Source organism: Chlorocebus sabaeus, unplaced genomic scaffold (assembly GCF_047675955.1).
Source record: "Chlorocebus sabaeus isolate Y175 unplaced genomic scaffold, mChlSab1.0.hap1 unalloc_scaffold_298, whole genome shotgun sequence".
Lineage (NCBI taxonomy): Eukaryota > Metazoa > Chordata > Mammalia > Primates > Cercopithecidae > Chlorocebus > Chlorocebus sabaeus.
The window spans coordinates 43,184-70,019 of NW_027327590.1; the positions used below are offsets into that span (position 1 = coordinate 43,184).

General features: G+C 46.7%; 1 protein-coding gene and 1 pseudogene across 1 annotated transcript in view; one reads left to right on the top strand and one right to left on the bottom strand.

Annotated features, from left to right (window-relative positions):
- LOC140711216 (uncharacterized) overlaps positions 1-25,288 on the top strand; it is a 66,909-nt gene extending 41,621 nt beyond the window's left edge. Inside the window, exons 3-7 of the mRNA XM_073014125.1 lie at positions 12,187-12,289; positions 12,409-12,498; positions 12,931-13,013; positions 13,217-13,414; positions 25,055-25,288. Of these exons, the coding sequence (XP_072870226.1) occupies positions 12,187-12,289; positions 12,409-12,498; positions 12,931-13,013; positions 13,217-13,414; positions 25,055-25,128 (548 nt within the window). The 3' untranslated portion in view covers positions 25,129-25,288. The remainder of the gene's footprint in view (positions 1-12,186; positions 12,290-12,408; positions 12,499-12,930; positions 13,014-13,216; positions 13,415-25,054) is intronic.
- LOC140711210 (ATP-dependent 6-phosphofructokinase, platelet type-like) lies at positions 13,816-25,048 on the bottom strand (annotated as a pseudogene).
- Positions 25,289-26,836: the final 1,548 nt, after the last annotated feature.

Genomic DNA, 26,836 nt, shown 5'->3' on the forward strand with positions numbered 1-26,836 from the left:
TGTGTCACCTTTGTGCTAGCTAGGCTTTTTCCAGCTAACGGTGTCAGCTTCTTTAACTGTGCCCAGGTCGGCAGCTCCGCCTTCTTGGTGCGTGGTGACTTCATCTGTTCTTCTGATATCACCACTTGGTTCATCATGCGAGTCAATGGCGCTCGATTGGGTGTTTCCGTCTCCGTGGAGGTGCTTTTCTCTGCATCTCCGATGGGTTCATTGTAGAACTTTAAATGTCTAGTGGGTATCCAAACAGGAAACTGATTTTCTCCTGGTGAAACACAAGCAAAACCTCTTCCCCAGTTATCACCTTCCCTATTTCCCATGTCTTATTTTTGTTGTCTTTCCACCAAATCAGTTTTCCTTCATGTGGATTGTTCTTTTTACCAGTAAGATGTTGTTCTGCGGAAGTAGTAGTCTGATTTCTACAAATGTTTAAAAAACTTAAAATATAGAGTGCTAGATTAAGCTGCATCTGAGGAGTGGTACACTCCTTACTGTCTCCCCCTTCTTTTTGTTTAACTGAGTTTTGAGTGTTCTATTAGGTCTTTCAACTATGGCCTGTCCTTGGGAATTACAAGGAATTCCTGTTGTATGTGTAATATTCCACTGATTTAAGAATTTTTGGAAAGCTTTAATATAATAACCTGGTCCATTGTCAGTTTTAATTATTTTTGGAACTCCCATTACAGCAAAACAAGATAATAAATATTTTTTAACATGGGAAGTACTTTCTCCTGTCTGGCAGGTTGCCCATATGAAATGTGAATAAGTATCAACTGTTACATGAACATATGATAATTTTCCAAATGAAGGTATATGTGTAACATCCATTTGCCATAATGCATTAGGACACAGACCTCTGGGATTAACTCCTGCCTCTTGAGTGGGCAGGTGTAGTACTTGATACTGGGTGGAATGTTGTACAATATCTTTTGCCTGTTTCCATGTGACATCAAATTTGTTTTTTAATCCTGCTGAAATTACATGAGTCAAAACATGAAGTTCTTGTGCTTTTATGAATGCAGAGGATACCAGTAAGTCAGCTTGTTCATTTGCTTTAGTTAAAGGTCCTGGTAAATTAGTGTGTGCTCGAATATGAATAATAGAAAATGGGAAATTCCTTTTTCTTAGTTTGTTATAACAAATTGAACAACTGGTTTAACTGATCATCCATGCTATATTTAATTAGAGCTGTCTCAATATCCCTTGTAGCCTGTACTACATATGCAGAATCTGATATAATATTAACAGGTTGATTAAAATCTTGTAACACTGTAATGACTGCAACCGACTCTGCCCTTTGAGCTGATTGATATTGAGTTTTGATTACTCGCTCTTTTGACCCTGTGTAAGCTGCTTTTCCATTGCTGGAACCATCAGTAAATACTGTCAGAGCATTTTCTAAAGGTTCATGTCTGGTAATTTTAGGTAAAATCCAAGTAGTCAATTTTAAAAACTGGAATATTTTTGTTTTTGGGTAATGATTATCAATGATTCCCACAAAATTGGCAAGGCCAATCTGCCATGCACCAGAATTGATAAAGGCTTGTCTAACTTGTTCCTTGGTTAAAGGAACAACTATTTTGTCTGGGTCATTACCACACAATTTTATTATTTGTAATCTTGCCTGACCAATTAATGTAGCTATTTGATCCAAGTACAATGTAAAAGTCTCAATTGTACTGTGAGGAAGGAATGACCACTCTACAAGATCAGTATTTTGAATGATGATGCCTGTTGGAGAATGTGTACTAGCAAAAATTAAAAGTTGAGTGGGGCTAAGGGATCTATTCTACTTATTTGCACTGACTGAATTTTTTCTTCCACTAATTTAATTTCTTTTGTTGCCTCTGGGGTTAATATTCTTTTACTATTTAAGTCTGGCTCTCCTCTTAGGATAGAGAACAAATTTGACATGGCATAAGTAGGAATGCCTAGGCTTGGCCGAATCCAATTAATATCACCTAACAATTTTTGAAAGTCATTTAATGTTTTTAGTGTATCTTTTCTTATTTCTATTTTTTGTGGCTTCATTTTTCTATTTTCTCTCTGCATCCCTAAATAATGAAAAGGAGTAGAGGTTTGGATCTTATCAGAAGCTATTGTTAGTCCTTCACTGGAAACCTCTGCTTGCAGAAATGTGTAACAGTCAATTAATTTGTCTCTTGTTTCTGCAGCACATAAAATATCATCAATATAGTGAATAATATAACAATCTGAAAATTTACCTCTAACTGGTTGAAGGACTTGACCTACAAAAGTTTGACAAATAGTTGGAATATTAAGCAATCCCTGAGGTAATACTTTCCACTGAAACCTGGTGGCTGATCCTTTATTATTTATGGCTGGTATAGTAAAGGCAAATTTTTCACAATCTTGCTCTGCCAGAGGAATGGTAAAAAAACAATCCTTAAGATCAATTATAATTAAAGGCCAGTCTTTCGGGATCATGGCTGGAGAGGGCAATCCGGGTTGAAGAGGCTCCATGGGTTTAATTACAGCATTTACTGCTCTTAAGTCCATTAACATATGCCATTTGCCTGATTTTTTCTGAATTACAAATACAGGAGAATTCCAGGGTGAGAATGAAGGCTCAATGTGTCCCTTTTCTAATTGTTCCTTTGCTAATAAATGTAAAGCCTCCAGTTTTTGCTTAGCTGGCGGCCACTGATTTACTCATACCGGTTTTTCTGTTTTCCAAGTTAATGGAATGGGTTCAGGAGGCTCTACAGTGGCCGCCCTTAAAAATGATACCCTATTCCTTTTCTTTCTTAATTTTTCTCAGTCTCAATTGGGACTTTAATGCCATTTTCATTTTTTCCTAATCCCTTTCCTGGTATATATCCCATCTTAATCATGAGTTTTTGACTCGTGGAGCTGTATAATGGAGCGGGCATAATGATTTCTGCATCCCATTGTTGTAATAAATCTCGACCCCATAGATGAATAGGAATTGAAGTAATCATTGGCTGAACAGTACTTTCTTGATTATCTGGTCCTAAACAATGTAAAATCATGTACTTTCATACACTTCTGAAGCTGTGCCTACGCCGACAAGTCTTCTAACAGCCTTTTGTTTAGGCCAATTTTTGGCCACTAATTTAAAGCAATGCCAGAGATATCTGCTCCAGTGTCTACCAACCCTTCAAACTGTTTTCCTTGAATAATGGCCTTACACACGGGTATGCTCTCAGAGACCAGACTTACCCAATATGCAGCCTTTCCTGCCGGATCAGTGCTTCCGAACCCTCCTGTTCTTTTTATCTCACTCTTTCCAACTTTAATATAAGGTAGGAGTAATAATTGAGCAATCTTGTCTCCTGGCCTGGCACTCCAAGGAATTGAGGAACAAATAACCAATTGAATTTCGCCTTTATAGTCTGAATCAACCACACCAGTATGAATTTGAACTCCCTTTAGATTTAAACTTGATCTTCCTAAGATTAGTCCTACAGCCCCCTCAGGCAATGGGCCATATACCCCTGTGGGGATTTTTTGTGGAGGCTCCCCTGGAAGCAAAGACTGCTTGTATGGTGCATACATCTACTGCTGCACTGCCTCTTGTGGCGGGGGATAATTGCTGTATTGTGATAACTGGCTTATTCCCTGAGACACTTGTGACAGTGGGGGTTGTTGTTCCTGAAAACCCTGAGGAACAAAGGGCTGAATTTGGAATGCCCCAGTTTGTTGCGGGGCCTGAGGCTGGCCCCTCCTCTCATTTCCTGACACTGGTTGCCCATTTTTATCAAATTTAGAACGACATTGATTACCCCAATGTTTTCCCTTTTTACATCTTGGACATAGGCCAGGTGGCTCTTTATCTGTTGTTGTAGTAGCTTCAGTAGTTACATTTTGCTTACTTGAGACTAGGCAATTCTTTTTTAGATGACCAATTTGACCACAATTATAACATTTTTCCCCAAATGTTCTAACTTGTCCTCCTAAAGCAACTCCTGTGATTGCTTGAGCCATAAGCATAGCTTTATGCATAGCTCCTCCAATTCCATTGCAGGCTTTAACGTACTCTGAGATTACATCTGATCCTGCGGGAACCCTTCCTTTTAATGGCTTAATGGCTGATTGACAATCAAGATTGGTGTTTTCATATGCCATCAACTCCACTATGACCTTACGGACATTTTCATTGGTAATTGACTTTTGAGTAGCATCTTGAAGTCTTGCTACAAAATCAGGGTAGGGCTCTTTAGAGCCTTGTCTTATTGTATTAAAGGAGGGGCAGGTGGTTCCTGTGTCTTGGATTTTCTCCCAGGCCCTAAGGCAGATAGCCCTGATTTGCTCAATGGCCTCATTTGGCATTATTACTTGTTGGTCAACAGTGCTCCAATTTTGACCTATTCCTAATAGTTGATCTGCATCTATGTTAATTGGAGGATTGGCAGTCCTATTTCTTTGGACCTGTACTTGTGCCTCATCAATCCACCAAGTCTTAAATTGTAAAAACTGAAAGGGTGAGAGTGATGATTTTGCCAGAATCTCCCAATCATAAGGAATGAGTCTATGTCCATGAGCAATGGAATCAAATAATGTTCTCATGTAAGGAGAGTTGGGTCCATACTGTTGTACTCCTTCTTTCATTTCTTTTAGCATTTTTATAGAAAAAGACTGATATCTGGCTTCAGCTATGGGAGGCTCTCCCTCTTGGACCCCTTCTCCAGGTGGTCTTGCTTCTAATATTACTGGGAATTGCCATGCCTCAATATCTCCTTGTTTTCTTGCCTCATCAATAATTTTATGTACTGCACTACCCTGTGTACTAGGCAGTGCTGTAGGATTAAGTCTCATGGTGGGCGGCTGAGGATATGGCACCCTGCCCTGTGGCAGTGGAAATGTTCCTGGTTGTCCATACGGATTTTCTGGGGGCTGCCGATACTGCAGCTCGGCTGGCAACCAGTATTGATAGACTACTGGCGGCTGGGATTTATTTTCTACCGGCTGATATTGTGGACACTGTATTTGGATTGGCATTGCCATGCCAGAGACTCTTTTTCTATTTGATCTTCTTTTGGAGTTTGTACTTGTTTAACCTGCATTTGAGGTTGTAAAGTTACAGGCATCTGAGGTGCTGTAAGAGGAGTTGGCCATCGTGGTTTAGATTCTGATGGCTCTGCTAATTCTGGACTCTTTTCTTCTAATTTTAACGTTTCAGGATATACTACCTCCTGTAATTGATTATCATAAACATTTTGCATTGACTGAGCCATTACCAGCTCTGCTACACATTTACAGTGTGAACTTTCCTTTCCTTTCCAGGATTCTATCCCTGCCTCTTTTTCACAATCTACTGCACAGCTTTTAGGGACATCAGAAATTGGAACGCTATCTTCTTCTGTTTGCAATGGTTCTAAAGCTACTTTAATAATGACTCAATCATTCCATACTGTAAGTAGGATGATTTTACCTTCCCTACTTGCTTGTTTTAATTCTTTGCCAATTTTTTCCCAGTCTTTTAGATCTAAAGTTCCCTGTTCTGGAAACCATGGACAAAACTGTTCTATTGTTTGAAATAGCATAATTAGATTTTTGGTAGAGACTTTAACTCCCCCTCTTTTTAAGAGAATTTTAATAAAGCTGTGATAAGAGGCATATTTACTTTCAGTTTGCCCCATTGTTACCCTAGGTTCTTCCGAGTGCACAAGCTTATCGCAAGGCTGACTGTAGACGTACTCGGGAGTCTCTCATCGACTTGTCCTCAATGACCACGCTCTGGTGTACCTTCACCTTAGAGAAAAGCTTCCACGTTGGTCACCAGATGAAGGGGTGGCCTGCCCCTCCACACCTGTGGGTGTTTCTCGTTAGGTGGAACAAGAGACTTGAGAAAAGAAATGAGACACAGAGACAAAGTATAGAGAAAGAAAAAGTGGGCCCAGGGGACTGGCGCTCAGCTTAGAGAGGACCCACACTGGCACCGGTCTCTGAGTTCCCTTAGTATTTATTGATAATTATCTTTACCATCTTAAAGATAAGGGAGTGGCAGGACAATAGGATCATTGTAGGGAGGAAATCAGCAGTAAGACATATGAACAAAAATCTCTGTGACATGAATAAGTTTAAAGGAAAATGCTGTGCCTTGAGATGCATATGCAAACATCTCCATAAACCTTTTAGCAGCATTGTTTCAGCCTATCACATGGGGAGAAACCTTGGACAATACCTAGCTTTTCTAGGCAGAGGTCTCTGCGACTTTGGCCATGTACGTGTCCCTGGGCAGTTGAAATTAAGAGAATAGTGATGACTTTTAACCAGCAAGCTGTCTTCAGGCACTTATTTAACAAAGACACATCCTGCACAGCCCAAAATCCATTAAACCTTGAGTCACCGCAGCACGTGTCTCTTGCACGGACAAAGTTGGGGGTAGGGTCACAGATTAACAGCATCTCAAATACAGAACAAAATGGAGTCTCTTATGTCTACTTCTTTCTATATAGACACAGTAACAAGCTGATCTCTCTTTCTTTTCCCCACAGAAGTGTTAGTTTTTTATTTGTTCAATCATTTGGAAATGTAAAATCCATTCTTGATTCGCAGGCCACGAGAGCAGGCAGGGACAGGCTGCCCCTTGCCGACCTCTGGAATGAGCTTAGAGAAGGAAATGACAGGCTGGGCCAGCGCAGCCTCCTCACAGCGAATTCGCTGCAGGAGGGTCCTTCTTAGCAACCACTTCTCATCCTTCATCTTGGCTTCAAATGCAGTTCAGGTGGAGAAAGAGAGAACAGAACTGGCCTCAGCAACAAGAAGGAAGGAGACGCAGGGTCAAGCAGCCCTGTGGACCGATCACACTCAACATTCACACCAAGCGGAGCACAGGCAGGACCAGCCCAGGGGGGCCGAAGTGGAGGCTCTCTGGGGTGGGGGAACTCTGGGTGGGCAAGATTCACAACCTAAAACTCATATAGAAGTTCTACACAGCAGTAGTTACAGAAAACACACACTAAGAAAAGGCCAAAATAAAAATAGGACAGCCACCTTTGACCGCACCTTATCCCTCAGGAACCCACCTTCAAGCCCTGGCAGATGAAGACTCACTTCCTGATGCACTTCCCGGTGAATTATGTGGGCGAATGCATCCGAACTGTCCCCTACACGGACCCAGATCTTGCCAGGTAGGAGGGTGGAGGTCGGGATCTCTCAGGCCTGAGCCTTACAGAAGCAGCTTGTCAAGCCTGTTCGAGTTCACAGGGCATGTTTTAGCACAGGAAGAGTCTGCACTGACTCTGAGTGTTGGACCTGGGGCTTTGTGAGTCTACGAGCAGCCCTCTTTAAACAGCAGAGTCTTTATGAACAAAGGCCCTAACCACAAACTCCTTTCAAAATGCCCCATGTACTCCCCTCATCTCTAGGTGGAAATTGAATGAATTTAGGTTGAGACCTCTGATAAACATGGTAGATTAATCCTTCGTGAGGACAGATGCATGGAACGACAGCAAAGGTAGATCAAGACACAAAGCCACAAGGGAGAGTGGGAGGTGACCCAGGCAGCCATGGGGGCTGCAGGAGAACCTCATGAGCCAGACTGTGGGTGGGTGGGTGGGGGGTGCCTGACCCGGGGCCACAGAGGGACAGGGCAGTGGGGAGAAACCAGGTGGTCCTGCAGAGCCCTGCAGATGGCAGGGCTGGAGGCTGCCTCACAGTCCCTCTGAGGAGTTTGCCTCCCCTGTCTCCCCACCAAGTCAGAAGCTCAGGGAAGGAGGCCCGGGGTTGAGCGGCCGAAGCCACGGCCGAGAGTGAGGGTCAGGCCTGTTCCCAAAGTGGCGTGGGGCGAGGGAGTTTGCAGCCTACGAACTGGCCCTCCAGCCCTTTCTTCCAAAGTGTGGCTGCCCCTCGGCTGTGTTCATCCCATCTGTGGAAACTGGCCAGACCAGGAGGACAGACTCACAGACATACACTTTTGGGGACCTGTCAGTTGGGTGTGGATGACACAGATCTGTGCAAAAATGTTATATCCCGGAAATTCACTTCCTGTATCCTTGTCCCAGGCAGCTACCCCCATGAGGGACTAAACCAAGGAGGAGACCCCCAGGGTCTGGCTCCAACCTCACTGGTCCCAACTGATGGTGCCCCAGCCACCCGAGTGGTAGAGAGGGGAAGGCAGGCTTAGGCCTGGGCAGTCTATCCTGATAGGAGAAGGTGCCGGGCCTCCAGGGTGTACGTGTGTCACAGTGGGACCACAGATGGGGAGGTGTGTAGCCAGGTGGGAGGAAATGTGGGGCTGCAGTGGGGGCCCAGAAAGAGCTCTTCTGTAGAAAAGAGGTGTGTGGTCAGCTGTTTTGTTCATTAATTTCCATATTTGTAGGAGATAAACAGATCTGTCTGCTGTGCCAGCAGAAGAGTGGTCTGTTTCCACCATCCAATAGGAAAATGCAGACAGAAAACGCTAAAAATGTGGAGGTTCCCCCTGGGCCAGGGGGAGTCTAGATCTTTTTTTCCTTGTTTTTTGTATTTTATAATCTTTCAACAGTGAGCATGTGTTTTTAATATACAAGTAATAGAAATTTCTCAAGGAGGAGGATGCATGGATGGATTGAAGGCCATCCCTGCTGGTGCTTGTAGAGGCTCCGTCCCCCAGGGTCTGGCTCCAACCTCGCTGGTCCCAACTGATGACGCCCCAGCCACCCGAGTGGCACTGGGTTTCTCCTGGAGGGCCCACACGAGATGGTCATGATTTCTCCCAGCACAGCCCCTGGGAACATGCCCACTCCTTCCTTGATTTCCCACCTGGCCTATTTGACTCCCTTCATCTGCTTTGGGAAATGGCCCATCTGTGGAAGTGGTGACCCGGGGCTGATCTCGCCACGGGCGCCTTTAAGGAGCCTGTGTCTTTGCTGCAGACGCTACCATCATTGTCTGCCCTGCCTTCTGTCGGAGGAGGATGTGTTCTGGAATCATCTAGAATGTGATGTCACCATTCGCAGTGGAAGGCAGATGAAATCAGCCCCGTTCCTGGAAATGTGATGTATCGGAGAGTGTGTGTTTACTTAAGGGATTCCTATAAAACTCAAAGAGTTTGACTTCAGTTTCCTTTTTTTTTTTGGTATCCTAATGTGAGACATTTAAATATTCATTTGCACATTTGCCTTTACAATAGAAATAACATCTTTCTACTTCACCAGATTTAAAAAATGCCACATATGCATTGGAACAAGTTAAGCAGTGTGGTGCTGGAAGTGTTAGATTCCCTCCCCACCACCACTGCTTTCAACCATGTAATCCAAGACAACTGCTTGAAAATTGTGCTTCCTTGTGCTTTTTAGTTTTTGTTAATTAAAAAGAAAATCTCATGCCTGTAAGCCCAGCACTTTGAAGGCAGGAGGATCACTTGAAGCCAGGTGTTTAAGACCAGCCTGGGCAACGGAACTAGACCCTGCCTCTACAGAAATTGTAAAAATAGGCGTGGTGGCACGCATCTGTAGGCCCAGCTACTCAGGAGACTGGTGGGAGGATCCCTTGAGCACAGGAGTTCAAGGCTGCAGTGAGCTGTGATTGCCCTTATGCACTCCAGCCTGGCGACAGAGCAAGATCCCGTCTCTTAAAAAACAAGACCAAAAAAATGGGACCATAATTTATGTGGCATTATTGTACAACTTGATTTTATTTTCATTTTCACTGAATCCAATAATTACTTCATTGTCTATGTTTTTTTATCAGCCATGGTGTTTTAAACTTGCATTTTTTAATCATTAATTTCAGTCTTAAAATCCTTGCATGTTTGATGACTGCTAAATTCCTACATACAGAAATTCGAGAAAAAGGTGGCGCTTACAGTGGAGGCGCAAAACTCAGCCACAGTGGGGTTTTCACCCTTTACTCTTACAGGTGAGCTTTGCTCTAGTTCACACATTGGGACACACACTGTGTTTTAGTCTCCTACTCATGATTATCAGTGTCATTTTCTTCTACTGCAGTGAACTTTAGACAAAAGTTGTTCTATGTGCTGCTTTTCACTTCTCGAGCACTTAGCCACACCCAGCAATGTCCTTTCTGGTGCAAGGATTGGGGCCAGCAGCGTAAACGGGAAGCATTCTGTCTTTAGTAAACCCTGGCTTAAGCCAGCATATTTTGGCAAAACACGGTAGTGCCTCCATCCATGGTTTTGCCTTCCACGGTTTATTACCCAGTCACCCTTGGTCTGAAAATATTAAATGGAGAATTCCAGATATAAACACTTCCAAAGTTTTAAATTGTACACCATTCTTCTAAGCAGTGGGATGAAAGCTGACACTGTCTACGGTACCTGCCTGTTGGTCACTCAGTAGCCATCTAGGTCATCAGATACGCTGTGGGTGTCCAAGAGCTTCTGTTCACAGAACGCTTGTTTTACTTAGCATAACTTTTATTACAGTATAATTGTTGTATTTTGTTAATATCTTGCTGCACCTAATCTATAGACTTTTTCATAGGCATAGGAGAAAAACACAGTATCCATAGTGGCTGTCTGAGGTTGCAACCCTGCTCTGGGGGACCTGGGACACAGGCCCCAGGTGAGGGGCGCGATATAGCCTGAGAACATTCTTAGCTCATTTCATTTGGAGGTGCCTGATGTGGATGCAACTGTTAGCTTTCATAAACATAACACCGTTATTCTAAAATAATAAATTCTTGATTGTGTATGGCTTTGCTGCCCAAGAGAACCTGTATTCTGACACTTTTTAAGAAGGAGTTGGCCAGGCATGGCGGCAAGTGCCTGTGGTCCTAGCTACAGGAGGCTAAGGCGGGAGGATCCCTTGAGCCTAGGGAGGTTGAAGCTGCAGTCAGCAGATTGTGCCACCACACGCCAGCCTGGGCGAATGAGAGCCTGGCTCGTGGATGCAGAGATAGATTAGGTAGGTAGGTAGGTAGGTAGGTAGGTAAGCAGGCACGTAGGTAGAGAAGTCGGTAGCCGTTGCCACCCTGCTGAGTTCTCCCATTTGCTGTGCTGGAAGCCACTCTTCTAGACAAGGATGGGGAAGCAGCTCACAACCCCTCTGCAGCTCTGAGTCAGGGTGGAGGGAGGGCTGGGCTCTTTCCATTTACACAAAGGGAAGTCTGGATCAGCCCCCTCAGACTGATTCCTGTACTGCCCTGGGTGTGTCCTTAAGGGAGATTAAAGGAAAACCTTTGTTTGCTTGATTTTTCCATGTGAGTCTTCTGTAATTTCCTCATAATCTTGACCTGCCCCCACCCTCCACATCTTTCCTCTCCTGATGTCACAGAGAGGTGGATTTAAATCATCTGGGGAGGACTTTATGCAGACAGACCCTGTCTAAGAGGGAGAACGTGTTGAAAGTCTTATGTGATCGGATTTAAACTTCCACTGAGAGTAATTGAGCAATTTGTCAGGGGGCTGTTTGGACTAGATCAGATGTAAAATAGAGCTGTTAACCCATAGAAGATGTTGAACTGTTAAGTCACAGGTTTGTCATAAACTTGTCCTTTGGTAAAATGCTTGCCTATTTATTTCTCTGGGTTTCCTAGGGACCCAAAAACAATAGAGACACTCCAATCTTTTGGGAAGGTTTACTGGGCAAAATCTGGAAAATTCACGCAGCAAGACATTGACGAAGGCAAACTTTGTCTTCTCAACCGTAGATGCTCCTGTCGCTCCTTCATACAAAGGTATTGTGAGTGTAACAGTGAGAATCTCAGTCCACAGCCTCGCAGATGACATTGCTGTTTTCCGAGTTCCCTCATGCACAGGCAGGAGCACCAGCTTCTGGCGCCTCTGTCCTTGCCTGTGATACGATTTCCACGTCTGACACCCTAAATATTGGCCTTGGAAACACGCTTCCCGACATCTGGGCGAGAAGAGTGCATCCTGTCATTTCAGTTTTACTGACCTGAGGCCCAGTGGGGCCAACCCACGGCAGTGACTGGGCTCATTCGTGTGGAAGGATGACGTGACCACGGCCCAGGCCTGGCCACATTACACTGTAGAGCCACTTTTGCTCACAGCATTATCAGCCTCACGCGGTCCTGAATGCATCCACGCTGCAGAAGCAGGCCTTGGTAAGAGTCAGCGTGGCTCGTGGGAGCTAGAGGTCAGGGTGTGATCTCTGGGCTGTTAGACATGACCCTGTGGTTGAAACACGTATGTGAAGTAACAGTGAGATGCACCTGTCCCCTCTGGGACACGAGGGCATAGCCCACTGTGCGAGCTCCTGGGTGGCAGCCCCCCTGTGCCTGTGGTTTGTCTTCTAGGAATGGACCACTTCTTGTACGGCCTCTCGGATGAGATGAAGCAGGCCCACAGGGAGCAGCTCTTCACCATCAGCCACAAGAAGCTCCTGGCCATGAGCGATAGGTGAGTGGGGAGTGGGGAGTGGGGAGCGGGGAGTGGGGGAGACAGCGTCCGGGATTGGAGACCTTAACGGCACTGAAGTAGAAGCCAGTCCTCACTGACCTCGCCTGCCTTCCTCTCAGGTACCTCGGCACTGGGAAGAGCACGCATGGCCTGGCCATACTCAGACCCGAGAATCCCAAAATCGCCAAGGACCCATCCTGGATCATCAGGTGAGCGGCCCTGGTGCCCCCAACTGTGCAGGAGCCCCTGAGACAATAGGCCTCTAGAGCTGAATATGAAAAGTCAGAAATGCTACTGCTTTTCCAAGAATATTATGCCATTCTTAAAGTGTTGCCAACTGACTGGCAAGTCAATCTTAAGAGCGACCAGGAAGATGTCCATTGAAATAGTCATACACGAAATGCCAAAGATGCACCACGTAGAATTTTCACTTTCTACTGACTGAAAGGCTTGTTTTACCTCATTAGTTCTAGAATATTTAAGAATCTAAAAATAAAGGGCAACTCTGATTTAACCTCTGCTTGAGTCATTATCTTAAGTAGCATTTAGGGCTTTTACTAAAAAACAGAAGTAAAATGAAAAGGTACACAAAGGTGTCCCGTGTCTGCCTGTGCTGATTCATGAAACTCGATTACACCGAGGCCCTGTGGGAGCGTCCTCCTAACAGACGGAAGTTCAACGGGGCGGCCGGATGGAAGCAGTCCTGAGAAGCAGGTGGGCTGGGGTGAGTAAGCGCTCGCTTCGTCTTCACAGAGCCAGAAAGGAGAGCCGCCACGCCAGCTCTTCTTGGCCGTTGGACTCTGATTTCCCAAACAGCTTGTTTTTGGGGTCTCCTCTCCCTCCACACAGCTCTCCACCGCCGTTTCTGAGGCACAGCTGTGGTCTCCTGCAACCTAGAGCTAAGAGGCAGAAACGCTGTCCCTACAGGAGGTGGGCCCACGAGGGCAGCAGGGCCGTCACGCCAGCACCCATGTCTACTCTGGCAAGAGTCATCAGAGAATTCCAAATTAGGTCCCAGCAAGGACCGTGGCTTGGACTGGACGAGAAACTGGCTATCAGATTTTTCAAACCCCCACCTTGGTGGTTTTAACATGCAGCTAGGATTGCAATCAAGAGGCCGAGTAGGTAAGATTCATGTGTTCTCTTTTACTTTCTAAGGAGAGCAGGAGCCTGGGGTCAAGGCCCAGGGTCCTGGCCTGCTGCTGTGGTTGGAAACTGACACATGGCAATAAACATGGCATTCCCCTTGGCCTGTGTAAACTACTGGCTTTGTTCTCCTTTTATGACTTGTGCATAGTTCAGTGATCCCTACTAAAAATATTTTTATAATCTTTGCCCACAAAAGTGCTGAGAAAACCATTAGTAGCCACCCATAGATTGAGGTTTTAATCTCCTACTTAAAAAACTAAAACGGAGGACTGTTGGAGTTGTAGGCAAACGTTTAATACACACATCTGAAAGCATGAGACACAGTCCAGACAGCACGCACTGGAGCTGGTGGGGCACACGGTCGGTGACAGGTGCTTGTTAGGTATTAATGTCAATAAATACTTTCAGAAAGTGCTGATAAATAACTTAAGTGTTACAAAAACAGATGGTCCACGGTGAGTCCAGGTTGCAGGTACATGCAGGCAGGACTGGGTCAGACGCTCCAGGGCTGGGCTGCACGTGCTCTAGCTGGCCTGAGTCCGACACATCATAGTTGTCCATGTACTTGGCCAGGATCTTCATGAGGGGCCGCAGCTTGAGCCACCACTGTTCTTTGGGAATCCTGTGCCTGTGGAGGGATGGGGGGACAGCAGTGAGGCTGGGAGATGCCACGGCCAGCACAGTGAGCCGTCTTGCCAGAAACACGGGGTTTGTAGGGTCGGCTGAATCAACTAGATAATAAAGCCAATTTCAGGGTCAAATGAAACCATTGCTTTTATATTTCTAAAAATTCTTCCCAAAGACCTAGTGGTGGTTTCTTATTGTTGTTCTTTTGAGACAGAGTCTCGCTCTGTCCCCAGGCTGGAGAGCAGAGGTGCAGTCTCAGCTCACTGCAACCTCTGCCTCCCAGGTTCAGGCGATTTCTCCTGTCTCAGCCTCCTGAGTAGCTGGGACTACAGGTGTACACCACCACACCTGGCTAATTTTTGTATTTTTAGTAGAGATGGGGTTTCACCATGTGGGCCAGGCTGGTCTTGATCTCTTGACCTTGTGATCCACCCACCTAGGCCTCCCAAAGTGCTGGGATTATAGGTGTGAGCCGCCATGCCTGGCCAAGACCTAGTATTTTTTAACTGAGCTTCAGAAAATCTAGTTCCTCAAACCCCTGAATGAGTTGCCGAAAGCAACAGCAATGGCCATTCTCCTGTCCTGTACTCACGTTGGCTGGGTTTGCTAAGGCAATAAGACCCCAACTTACTCAAAATCCGTTTGCTTCTTCAGCTCTGCCACAGGTTGAAAAATAAGGTTTCTTTTGCTTATTCCCAGCACACAAACGGAATCATCGGTGGTAAATTTTTTTCCTATAAAAGATTTTAAAAAAGATTAACAACACCCTGTCACATGGGCAGGTGGGAGAGCAGAATCATGGGGCGAGATGAGAAGTGAGATTCCTGGCAACCATCCTGAACCTGGCCTGGAAGCCTGGGGGAGGCTGAGAATGGCCAAGAACGGCCGAGAACAGCTGAGAACAACTGCACAGTGTGGCCAGCGCCTGGCCTGGGCAGCTCTGCTCTTGTGGGATCGCCCTGATGGCTTCCTGGAAAGCAGCTTTTGTTTTTCCTCTCAGTGGAGAGAATTTTTCACTAAATAGTGGAATAGGGAAATTACCTTAAGAAATTGATGCCCACGAATACACACACAGAGGAGTGAGAAACATCCATAGCTAAATTAGCAAAAGAAAATCGATGTAGAAAGAATCAGTCAGTTCTTCAAAAAGACAAACCAATTGAAACTGTTCACATCACTGTTTTTTGTAGACTGTCATTCTTCTACGTTGCACATTGGCAGTGATAATGGTTTGCCCTAAAAAAGCACACACCTGGTATGACTGAAGAAAGCTGAGGGGGGTGGGGGCAAGAAAGATGCTGGCACAAACAGCCACTCAGGAATGAGTGGGGACCAGCCACATTGGAACAATTAACAATTGTATTATACAAAATGTCATGTTTTTTAAAAATTTTCAGTTTATCTAAAGATTTGTTAGAATATGTAACTTACAAAACTGATTTAAGGAAAAACATGCATAGTTCTACAAACATGAACAATTCATTCAGCAGCCAAATCTTCCTCAAAACTGGAAGTTCTGACAGATGGAGTTGCAAGGAGGTTGTCCTAACATACATCCAAAAAATAGAAGGCCCCACTTAAACTGTGAGGGAAACTGCGGGCTGATGCTCAAGATCTCCAGAGCAAAAAGCCTGCACAAAAGAACTTCAGGTTGAATCTAGCAGTGATAAAAGAGAACATGTTACCCACGCCCAAGCTGACCTTATCCCAGGAATCCAAGGTTGGTTAAATAGCAACGCTCAGAGACCAGCAGGAGTTAGAACATCACACGCAGCTCAGTACTGGACTGAAGAAGGAACCAGTATACCCTACTTCTCCCCGATAGGACAGCATTTTCACCAAGGCAGACAGCCTCCCTCCGCGGACCCCTTACCTCTGCCCCAGGCCTCCTTGAGTTTCGCAGTGATCCACTCCATAGCTCTGGCAGAGATTTTGGTTCCAAAGTTTCTATCAAATGGAGAGGGTGCCCCACCCTGTTGGTGGTTAGAGTCATATGAAATATCAGTTATACAGTAACACTTTGTTGTTAAATAGAAATGACGATTTCTATTTCACAGAATTCACGTTTTTATTTCTAGGTCTTTACGGATAGCTGGAACAGAAAAAAACACAATCTCTGTTTCCTGTAGCCTGAACTCAGCCTGTTAAGCAAAAGTGTCAAGTGTTCCCCCTGCCCAGTAAGAGGAGGATTTTAATAAATGGAATGAGTCAACTAACAATCTCCAATATTTTAAAATCTTCAATCAGGATTTCATAAACTCATCTGGGGTGGGGATGGGTCGCAGCTTTAAGAATCTGATAAACGTTGTGGATTCTTTAACAAAATCACACATACGCCTCCTATTTCATCATCATTTCAGGGGATTCATCAGCTCTCTGGAATAAATTCACGGGCTCTGGTTTAAAAGTATAAAGAATAGGAGGTTGTGAGGAAGGAGTGTGTGTGAGTTAGGTATTACATGTCTGATAATCCATTTTAAATCTTAGGAAGCTCCAGTTTTTAACTCGATGAAGTGTTTAATTTGAATAAGCATTTCCAAGTAGTGGGGTTGTCACTGTTTTCATGAAAGCTGACAGTTCCCTTAAAATCCCCATTACTCAAACCTCACCAACAAAAGAATCCTAAAGCTGGTGATGTTTGGCATGACTTAAAAGTTTAGATGATTTGGCTGGGCATGGTGGGGATCACGCCTGTAATCCCACCACTTTGGGAGGCTGAGGTGGGCGAATCACCTGAGGTCAGGAGTTTGAGACCAGCCTGGCCAACGCAGTGAAACTCCATCTCTACTGAAAATACAAAAATTAGTTGTGCATGGTGGTGGACACCTGTACTCCCATCTACTCAGAAGGCTGAGGCAGGACAATCTCTTGAACCTGGAAGAGGTGGAGGTTGCAGTGAGCCAAGATTGCGCCACTGCACTCCAGCCTGGGTAACAGAGCAAGACTCTGTCTCAAAAAAAAAAAAAAAAGTCTCCCAGCTAACTGGGTGTATGCATACACTGCAGATCGTTTTGTTGTATAGTGACAACACACGCGACACATAATGTGACACAACAAACTGACACAGGATGTCGATTTCACCTAAGCCCAGCTAACAGGGAGTGATGAAATCTCGTGCTGTGTTGCTCTTTCCCACCCAGAACGCAAATCATCCCTGTGCCCTAAGTCTCCATGCTGTCTGTGCCTCCTGTCCCTGAGTCACTCAGTAGCCGCCTTGGTTATCAGATGGTTATCAGTACCCACCCCCTCATGTATACAGGGGGCGGGTACTATCCCCAGGTTCAGGCACCCACTGGAGACTTGGGACACATTCCCTGAGGCTAAGAGGGATGACTATTTCCTTCTTCCTTCATAAACATCAGGTGCTAATTAGAGAAATGATTTTAAGATATCTAAAAGAGTAAGACTATAAAGCAAAAATTTTAGTTGTCTAAATGCGGGGAAGTCTGTAGAGCAACACACCACGACTCTGTTCTGCAACTGCTCAGCGTATAGTGCACTCCAGGGGCAAAGAAATTACCACTCATCCAGCCCAAAGTCACAGAGCAGAATCTAAGAACCGCAGTGTTACGGTGACCATAAGATCAGCCCTGGTCTCTCACTCACCTGAGCACAAGGCCCCTCTGGATAGTAGTCTTCATTTTCTGCGTCAGGCGCTCCACATTGGACTGGAAAAGAGCATTTTGTTAATCAGACAATAAACTTCTGCTAAGCACCTACTGTGTGCCAGGTCCTGCAGGGCAGGAAGTGCCAACCACACGTGGTGGTGAGCGTGGCCAAGGAGGCTGCAAGCTCTCACAGCTTGGGTCTCGGGGAGCCTCCCCAGGCGGCGAGAGCACGTCTGCAGCAATGAATGCTGAGCACAGGGCACTGATGTGAGCAGCCCTCACAGCGGCCACTAGAAACGCCTTCCGGAATCAACAGGGTCCCTCTGAAGATGATAATTCCGTGACTGGCCTAGTGCTCATTCATGGCTCTATTGCTCCTTATTTTCATGACGATGTTCTCTCGGCGCTCTCAGAGGAAAAGAGCGACCTGTGGCCTTTCAATGGAATCTCCTATGACGGCCTGATGAACCGTGTCTGATCAGAGAATTTTGTAAACTCTCATCGACACACAGATTTCTTAAGGAACAGATTGTCTTAGAAAAGGGTAACATCCTATATCAGATCATCTTGGGAGGATTACAAGAGGGAGGTAATTCTCTAATGACTCATCCTAAGAAAATGGAGATTTTTACATCTAATCAATCTGTCACTGGGCACGGTGGCAGAATTTCACAAAGTAGGAGCCTGGGCACAGTCGCTCATGCCTGTAATCCCAGCTCTTTAGGAGGCCAAGGCGGGTAGATTGCCTGAGGTCAAGAGTTTGAGACCAGCCTGGCCAACATGGTGAAACCCCGTCTCTACTAAAAATACAAAAATTAGCCGGGCATGGTGGCAGGTGCTGTAGTCCCACCTACTTGGGAGGCTGAGGCAGGAGAATCACTTGAAGCCAGGAGGCTGAAGTTGCAGTGAGCTGAGATTGTGCCACTGCACTCCAGCCTGGGTGACAGAGCAAGCGTCCATCTCAACAACAACAACAAAAAATCATAATTTCTCTTCTGAAGCTCTTGCCAGGTTGAATGCTGGTGAGGCAGGATCTTTGGACAGATTTCTGAAATACGGTCATGAGTCACATAACAGGGGGATATGTTCTGAGAAATGCATTGCTAGGTGACTTGAGCCTTGTGCAAACATCCTACAGTGAACTCTCACAAACCCAGGAGGCAGGGCCTGCCACATATCTGTTGTTCCTGACTACAAACCTAAATGTCTGAGACTGTTGAATACTGCAGGCAATTGTGTATCTAAACATGTCTAGATGTAGAAAAGCACAGTTAAAAATATATATATATATGTATATAACATATGTTTTTTAATATATATAATCTTTCTATAAAAGATAAATAACAGTGCACCTGTTTGGGGCAGCTCCAATATCATCTTATGGGACCCACCGCTGACAGAAACATCATGATGAAGTGAATGACTCCACAAGTATTTAATATGACATAGTGAAGAAATTCGTGATTCACATGTCACATAATTAGTGACAACGCCAAGGCCCTTTTTACTTGATCTACTTGGCCCAGAAACAAGTAACATCCTAACCTTTTAAAAGACAATGGTGCCGGGTACAGTGGCTCACGCCTGTAATCCCAGCACTTTGGAAGGCCAAGATGGGCAGATCACGAGGTCAGGAGTTCGAGACCAGCCTGACCAACAAGGTGAAACCCCATCTCTATTAAAAATACAAAAATTATCTGGGCATGGTGGCACGTGCCTGTAATCCCAACTACTCGGGAGTCTGAGGCAGGAGGATTGTTGGAACCTGGGAATCGGAGGTTGTAGCGAGCCGGGATCATGCCACTGCATTCCAACCTGGGTTGCAGAGCAATATATAACATTATATATTTATTTATATAACTAACTAAAGACAATTGTTCAAGTTGCATTTTATCTGCCAAGGCCTGTCATCCTGCATGGAGTTTAGTAACTGAACACTGCAGGGTCCAGGCCTGGATTCTGCTGTGCCATCCAAGCAGGGGCAGACCCCGGGCTCGGTGACACTCTTCCCTAAAAGAGCCACAGATGCCAAAAAACCACGGCCGTGTGTGTGTCAGTTTAGAGGCAGACGCAGCATCAGAGGCCTCAAGATTTAAAAGAAGCTGCAGCAAGCTTCAGAGCCAGTTGCAGACGTGGGTGGTGATTGTTAGCGGAGGCGCTCAAATCGTTTGTGACAGAAGTGAGAAAACATTAACTACACAACAGACTACATCAAAAAAACAAGCTCGTGTTTCACACAAGAGACTAGAAGGTGTCCTCAACCAGGCACGTCCGCCTTCACCTGACACATGGGAGAGGCATCTGGGCAATGCGAAGGGCATCAAGCATGGCGTGTTCTGTAGTACCTGTCTCCATGCCCCCTCGAAAAGCAAACCACCCTAGATACGATGTTTCACTCCACAGCACCGAGTGGATCCAAAGGGGACGGTCCCCCTAGGCCAGCCCCCGTCACATACCTGCAGATCCCTGCTGTCGAAGGGCTCTTCGAAAATGTATGCGGCATCGGCTCCGGCCGTGAGCCCCCCATGTTGGCCAGGTAGCCACGGTAGCCGCCCATGGACTTGATGAACACGCGCCGCTTGGTTCCGCTGGCAGACTGCTTGATGTGGTCGCAGGTCTGGTCACAGAGATCAGTCACTCCAGCCCAGGGCCAGGGTGCACCCACCATCCCAGAGCTCCCCGACGAGTAAGTGCAGCAAGGGCCCCCACCGCGCCTGAGCATGCGGTCCCAGCATCGCAGAGGTGAAGGGTGTACAGCAGCCGGGATGTGCCCTTGGAGTGGGTGTGAACATGCCCCCAACCCCCCCACCCCACCGTGGCAGCCACCTGGAGATGACCTCAATGACCTGTGGTGGGGGCCTGGCCATCTGCCGCTCCCTTCTCCCAGGACCCATAAGAGGAGACTGAAAAGACGACCCCACAAGCCAGCTCACTCCACGCTGCTCTCTGTCCCTGCTGAAGCAGCTTTCACCAGACACGGACACCGTTAGGTGTGAGCTGAGAAGTTAGGGGGCTCTCACCTACCAGCTTAGTCCATGGGAACAGCTGTGATCTTCTATTTTCTTCCATTAAAGCTCCCTGTGATTTTAGATCTGTGGCCATCTTCCGTTCATCAGGTGAATGTTACGTTTATAGAAACTCTACTCAAAGGCAGACGGTGGTTCTTAGACCCAGGTGCCTGGGGAGTCTTTCGGATGCATAGGCATCAGGTCCCCAAGTGAAATGTCTGCCATCCGCCCTCCACGAGGACCCAAGCTCAGTGGGGAGAAAAGCAGCAGAGAAATGCATCGGCCACCTTCCCACCCACACACGAGTCCGGGCTGCAGCGCCCTCTCCTGGGACTCTGCAAAACCTCTGCCTGGGCCTCAGCTCCCATCCCGGCACCCTCCAATCTGTTCACACAGACTGGAGACCCATCTATAAAAAACATAAATCTGATCCAGTCATTCAAAACCCTTTGGCTCACTTCAAGTACACGTCAAGACTTTCTCGGGAATCCCTGGCCCCGCCTGCTTCTGATACCAGGTCCCGCTCTAGATCCAGCAACCTCAGGTCCTCCTGGGGCCTCTGGATATGCTGGCTGCTGTGTGCATTCAGGTACAGTGGTGGGCGGGAGAGCAGCCCCCAAAGGAATCCCGGTCCTAATGCCTGGAACCTGAGAACGTTCCCTCATGCGGTGATAAAGGAATCCTGAGGACTATCCAGGTGCGCCCTAAGTGCCACCACTTGCATCAGCAGATGAGGGGTGTAGAGGCCCTGGAGCAGGATGCTGCACACCTACATGGGAGGAGGCGGCACCAGGGAACAAGGCGGGCAAGGCCCGCAGCTCTGGGCACCTGAATGGGCCACGAGGGACTCTCCTGGAGCAAACACTGGCCTCAGTCCATGGCTCCTGCCTTCCAGAACTGTGTGACAGTGAGTATTATTTTCCAGCCCCAGGTGTGTGGTCAGGGTCACAGCAGCCACGGAACACACACAGGCACCTTCCTCAGCTCTGACCAGGAGGGAAATGTCATTTTCTCACGAAAATGCCGCCTGGTTTCTAATGGCAAAGTTCGTCTGTCAGGGGTTCTCGGGGCACCCCATGTCCTCTCTTCATAGAAATCACCCTGGAGTCTCTCCCTGCAGTTAGCTCGTGGTTATTTGACTTGCAGTCCTCACTAGGCTACAAATTCCATGAGGGCAGGAACTGTGGGCTGGACTTCCACCACTGCACCATCAGCAGGACCCGGCCAAGCACCCACAGCAGGCGCTCAAGAAATGCTTGTCTCTGAATGACATAAGCACAGTATTCTCCAGCCAGCCAGCCATCCTGGTCAAGGGCTGATCCTGGAGGATTCCCTAACCGGCCTCCATGGGACTCAGCCAAGAGTAAAAGCATGAAGTGGGGGTGTGGACTTGAGACTGGGGGCCACATGAGAGTCTGTGCACCAAAGTTTAACACCCACTGGGAAATTTTCACTTGAGATCTTCGGATGAAATTTTAAAACACACTTTGTTGAATAAACACAGGCTTCATTAAACCATTCCAACCTATACTTCGTTTCTTTGGCAGATTCTTTTCCTCCCAAAATAATTGGTTGATGTGTTCAAAAGTGAACACGGGCTCTAGTTAGCGGGCCACTTTGCATTGTGTAGAAGCCGAGATGGGGAGAGAAACAGGCAATGGGAAGAATTCCCATCTTTGTGCTTAGGAAGGACAGAGGACAGAAGCCCGTCAAGGGTCCAAAGAGCCCACAACTGCCTTCTTGAAGGGCCAGTGCAGAATTCTGAGGGTGTCACTGTTCCACCTGTACTGGGTTCTCTCTCTAATTGCGATCTAAGACTTAGGATGTCGTAAGGCTTTAAGACTTGCCCTTTGTCTTAGAGAATCCCGGGCATGGGAAGGAAAATGTGGGTGGGGCATCAGGACCCCCAGAGCCACAAAGCCTTATGGGTTATTTTTCCAACTGAATCTCCCCCGCAGCCCACCCTGAGGTGGGGAATTACTGTCACTCATTCAAAGAATGACATCAACCACTTAATGACAAAAGAATTCTGCAGGTAAGCAGCTCTCCCAAGAGGCTGATTTGTGCCCGAGCGTGTCTGAGTTCTAGTCCCACCAGGCTGCTGCTGTGGGTGCGTGGAACAGCGCAGCGCTGACACCTGAGCCACGCCCCCGATCGTGTGCTCCTCTGAGTGTAAACACAGTGACAGCTGGGACGGAAGAGTCCGCCTTTACTGGAGCTCAGATACAGCTTTCCTGAACTCTCTCATTACCTAGATGGTGTCTTAAACCTGAATTAGCTTCTAAAAATAGCAAGTCCCTCCGGCGGTGCCTCAGGCAATTAGTCAAAGTAGTACTGACAAGAAGAAGGCTGATCCCAAGCATGGCCCTGCCTGCCTGCAGTGTTTCAAGCCTGGACATCTAGAAACTGCTAAAGGAGAGCAAAGCCAGCGATGGCCGGACCCTAACGACATTCAGTGAACAGGAGTCAAGGGCGGGGCCCAAGGAAGTCCATGGAACGAGCCGTTGCCAACCTCTGCAAAGCCAGTAGAGCACCAGGGAACACGACAGGGAGAAGCCCAGGAGAGAGATGGCCCTCAGCTCGAGTGGGAGGCACAGGAGGCTGCAGCTGACCTCACGGCCCCTCCGCTCCCTTCCCTGCACTGGAACTCAGTTCTGAAGGAAGAACCCGGAACAGAACTGCTGTTTTCCGAGGTTCTGTGCCAAGCTGAACTAAGGAGTCTCCAACAGGGCTGGGAGTTTTCATGCAAACTCTGGAGCTGGTTTGGACGTGAACATCTAAGGTAAAGGCCAGCGGCTGCTCTCCAGGAGGCACCAGGCGGCCAAGTCACTGATGTAACCCCATGTGCCAAGGGGGCCACTGTCCCATTTGCAGATGAGGACCCTCTCTGGGTCAGCTTATCAGGGACCGGAGGGGGCCACCATGAGGGTGTCAGCACCACGCCCATGACTGGCAGAATCCACTCCTTCCAAAGCACATATTGGTGAAACTGCCTGCCCAGGAGGGCATGATCTCGGCTCTCTTCAGAACCTCTCGTCTCACCAGGAAGGCTGTGGTTCCAGGCAGTGGCCCCCAGTGGGCACGCCTCTGTCCCAGAGCTCGTACGTACCAGGCACTCAAACCCCTTCCTGCAGGCTCCCACAGCTGACCCTGCGGCCTCGCTACTCAACGCAGGCGGGAGAGGCAGTCTCCAGAGAAATGGTGCTCACCACTCCCCTAGTCTAGCAGGGATAGAAACACGACCCCAAGGACTGGATATATCCTCTCACTTTTAATCAATAAAGACAGGTTCTTCCTAAGGCAGAGAAGCTAAAAAATTTACCCTGTTCTGGCCAGTGTGACTGACATAAAGCCAAGCTAGAAAAGGGTGAGGGGGAAATCTGGCTCATTCTTAACACAGAAGAAACACACTGCTAAAATAAATGAAAGAAAGCAATGGGAGGAAATGATGTTTCTTGCATTTGAAACATCAACTTGCTTTGTTCAAGAGGTTTAAGACACACGTAAGCCATGCTCCACACACACGGCCGGCCGTTTCTGAAGTCAGTGTTTCTGGAACAAAAGCCTTGGCCTGCCCAGTGAACATTCACACTGAGCACACTGTCGCGAGGCTGCTTGGCCAGCCAGCAGGGGGCAGGAGAGAGCCGCAGGTGCCATGTGGGGTCCCTGCAAACTGGCCTCACTCCCTCAGTCAAGGGCCTTGCCTCTTGCCAATCCAGGGGCTTCCTCCAAGGGGAAGCGGCCTCTTCAGCTGCCACCGCACTGACTTCAGAAGGCTTAGCCAATGGGACAATAGATTCAACAGAGTTCCATGTTGTTAAGGGAAACTTCTGTTACCAGGCAACCTTAGTATCATATTCAATGTAAAATAACCAACAAGATCATTTCCAAACAAACATGCTAGTAGTGCCTTATCCTTCAATGCTGCTTAAACACGGAGAAGAATGAGGAAAAAAGAGCATGGCACTTACTTCTTAAAAAATAACACCTCTTCCAGGTTCCTTTTACCCATATCATAAAGACTTACAACTGGATTCCCTACAGGAAGGTGGAGTGGGGGTGGATCCCCACGCTGACCCAGCCTCCCCCCAGGTCAGTCACCCGCCCCTCACCGCGGGGTTCACAGCTCTCCAGACACTGTCACCTCAACAAAGAAAGGTGGCATCTCTGAGCTCTCTTCACAGGGAGCACCCAAACGGGAGCTAGAGAGACAGACACACCCACAACTGCTGTAAAATCCAGAAATGCAATACATATTTAAGGACTTCATTATTAGTTATTTAAAACTTGAAGAACAAAGTGAGCCTGCTTTTAACCTCTCTGCCACAATAACATCGTGTACGTCTGTCTTCTACCGTTTGTTCCTTCTCCAGCAGCTGTCGCCTGGCTGGCCGCCTGCAGAAGAGCCGCCTCCGGTACTCCTGCGAGGCCCTCGGTAAAAGCGTGAGCACCACGATCACATCTCAGGACGCTGCACACTTTAGGGTCGCCCACAGACCGCCATTGCCAATGCCTGGAAGGCACTGAACGGGCCCTCCTGCTCTTTGTAAATGTCACCTCTCGTAAGCTATGTTGTGTTGAAAATTTTTAACTGCAGTCCACACATACTTCTTTGTTTCTGTCTTGTTTTTATCCTAGAGGCATATTATTATGGAAAATTAAGTTTGCAAGTGTGAAGGGTTTTCTGAAAATCGACTTCTAATCCTGGAAGGACCAAAAAAAAAAAAAAACTGCCAGATGTGGTGCTCACGCCTGTAATGTCAGCAGTTTGGGAGGCCGAGGCAGGCAGATCGCTTGAGCCCAGGAGTTTGAGACCAGCCTGGAAAACATGGCAAAACCCTGTCTCTACTAAAATTACAAAAAAAAAAAAAAAAGGATTAGCTGGGCGTGGTGACATGTGTCTATTCCCAGCTACTCAGGAAGCTGAGATGGGAGGATCACCTGAGCCCAGGAGGTAAAGGCTGTAGTCAGCCAAGGTTTGCGTCACTGCACTCCAGTTTGGGCGACAGAGTGAGACCACTTCTCAAAAAAAAGCAAAAACTGTATAAATCAGTACAGAAGGGAACTGGCTGGGCACGGTGGTGCACGCCTGTAATCTCAGCATTTTGGGAGGTCGAGGTGGGCAGATCACAGCTGAGGTCAGGAGTTTGAGACCAACCTGGCCAATATGGCAAAACCCCATCTCTAATAAAAACACAAAAATTAGCCGGGCATGGTAGTGGGTGCCTGTAATCTTAGCTACTCAGGAGGCTGAGACAGGAGAATCACTTCAACCCTGGAAGCAGAAGTTGCAGTGGGCCGAGATTGCACCACTGCATGCCAGCCTGGGCAACAAGAGCAAGAGTCTACTTCCAAAAATAAAAATAAAATAAAAATAAAATAAAAATACAAAAAAGAGAGCTAATGCTTTTCATTTAAGGGAAGGGAGAAGAACATTCAGTATTTACACATCTCACGCACACATCTGCAGTGGTGCCCTGAAGTATTCAAAGATACACATTCCTACAAACATAGCTCAAAACCACTCACCAAGTTACATGCTAAAAGCACATGCATTGGAAGAATGCTACATTATATTTTTTAAGCATCTGTATCCAATATTTTAGCATACTGTCAATTTTCTCTTCAGGTGCTGTATGCCTAAATTATTACATCTTTAGTCATTCATTTTAGAATTTATGACTTGCTTTAGACAAAAGAAATATATTTGAACATAAGCTACTAACTTAATGACTTAGGGGAAAAATTACTAAATTAACTTAGAAGTTAAACTTTGCAAACTGAATTTGTTGGACCTCATGTAAGCTAGATCATCAGTTTTTTAAATTGTTGTGTGTTTCCCTTGAGGATGGAAGTCTCTTTTCTCTCATGCACTGTGCACACCACTGCAGCCCGCGTCTCTCGTCCACTGCACCACAGTGCGACCTGCAATTCACACTGTACCACGCCTTCCACACTTTACCTGAAAGTCACTAAGTATAACCAAGGAGGAAATGAAAAGCAGATAAATGACCTCCACCCCCAAATCTAGCATACAAATGTTAAACATTCATCCAAGTAAAACCAAAAACCCCTGTTAGCTCACGATTGTAACTGGTAGAGTTATGTGCATGGCAATTGAAAGTCTCAAGAAAAAGTTTATACAAAAAGACATC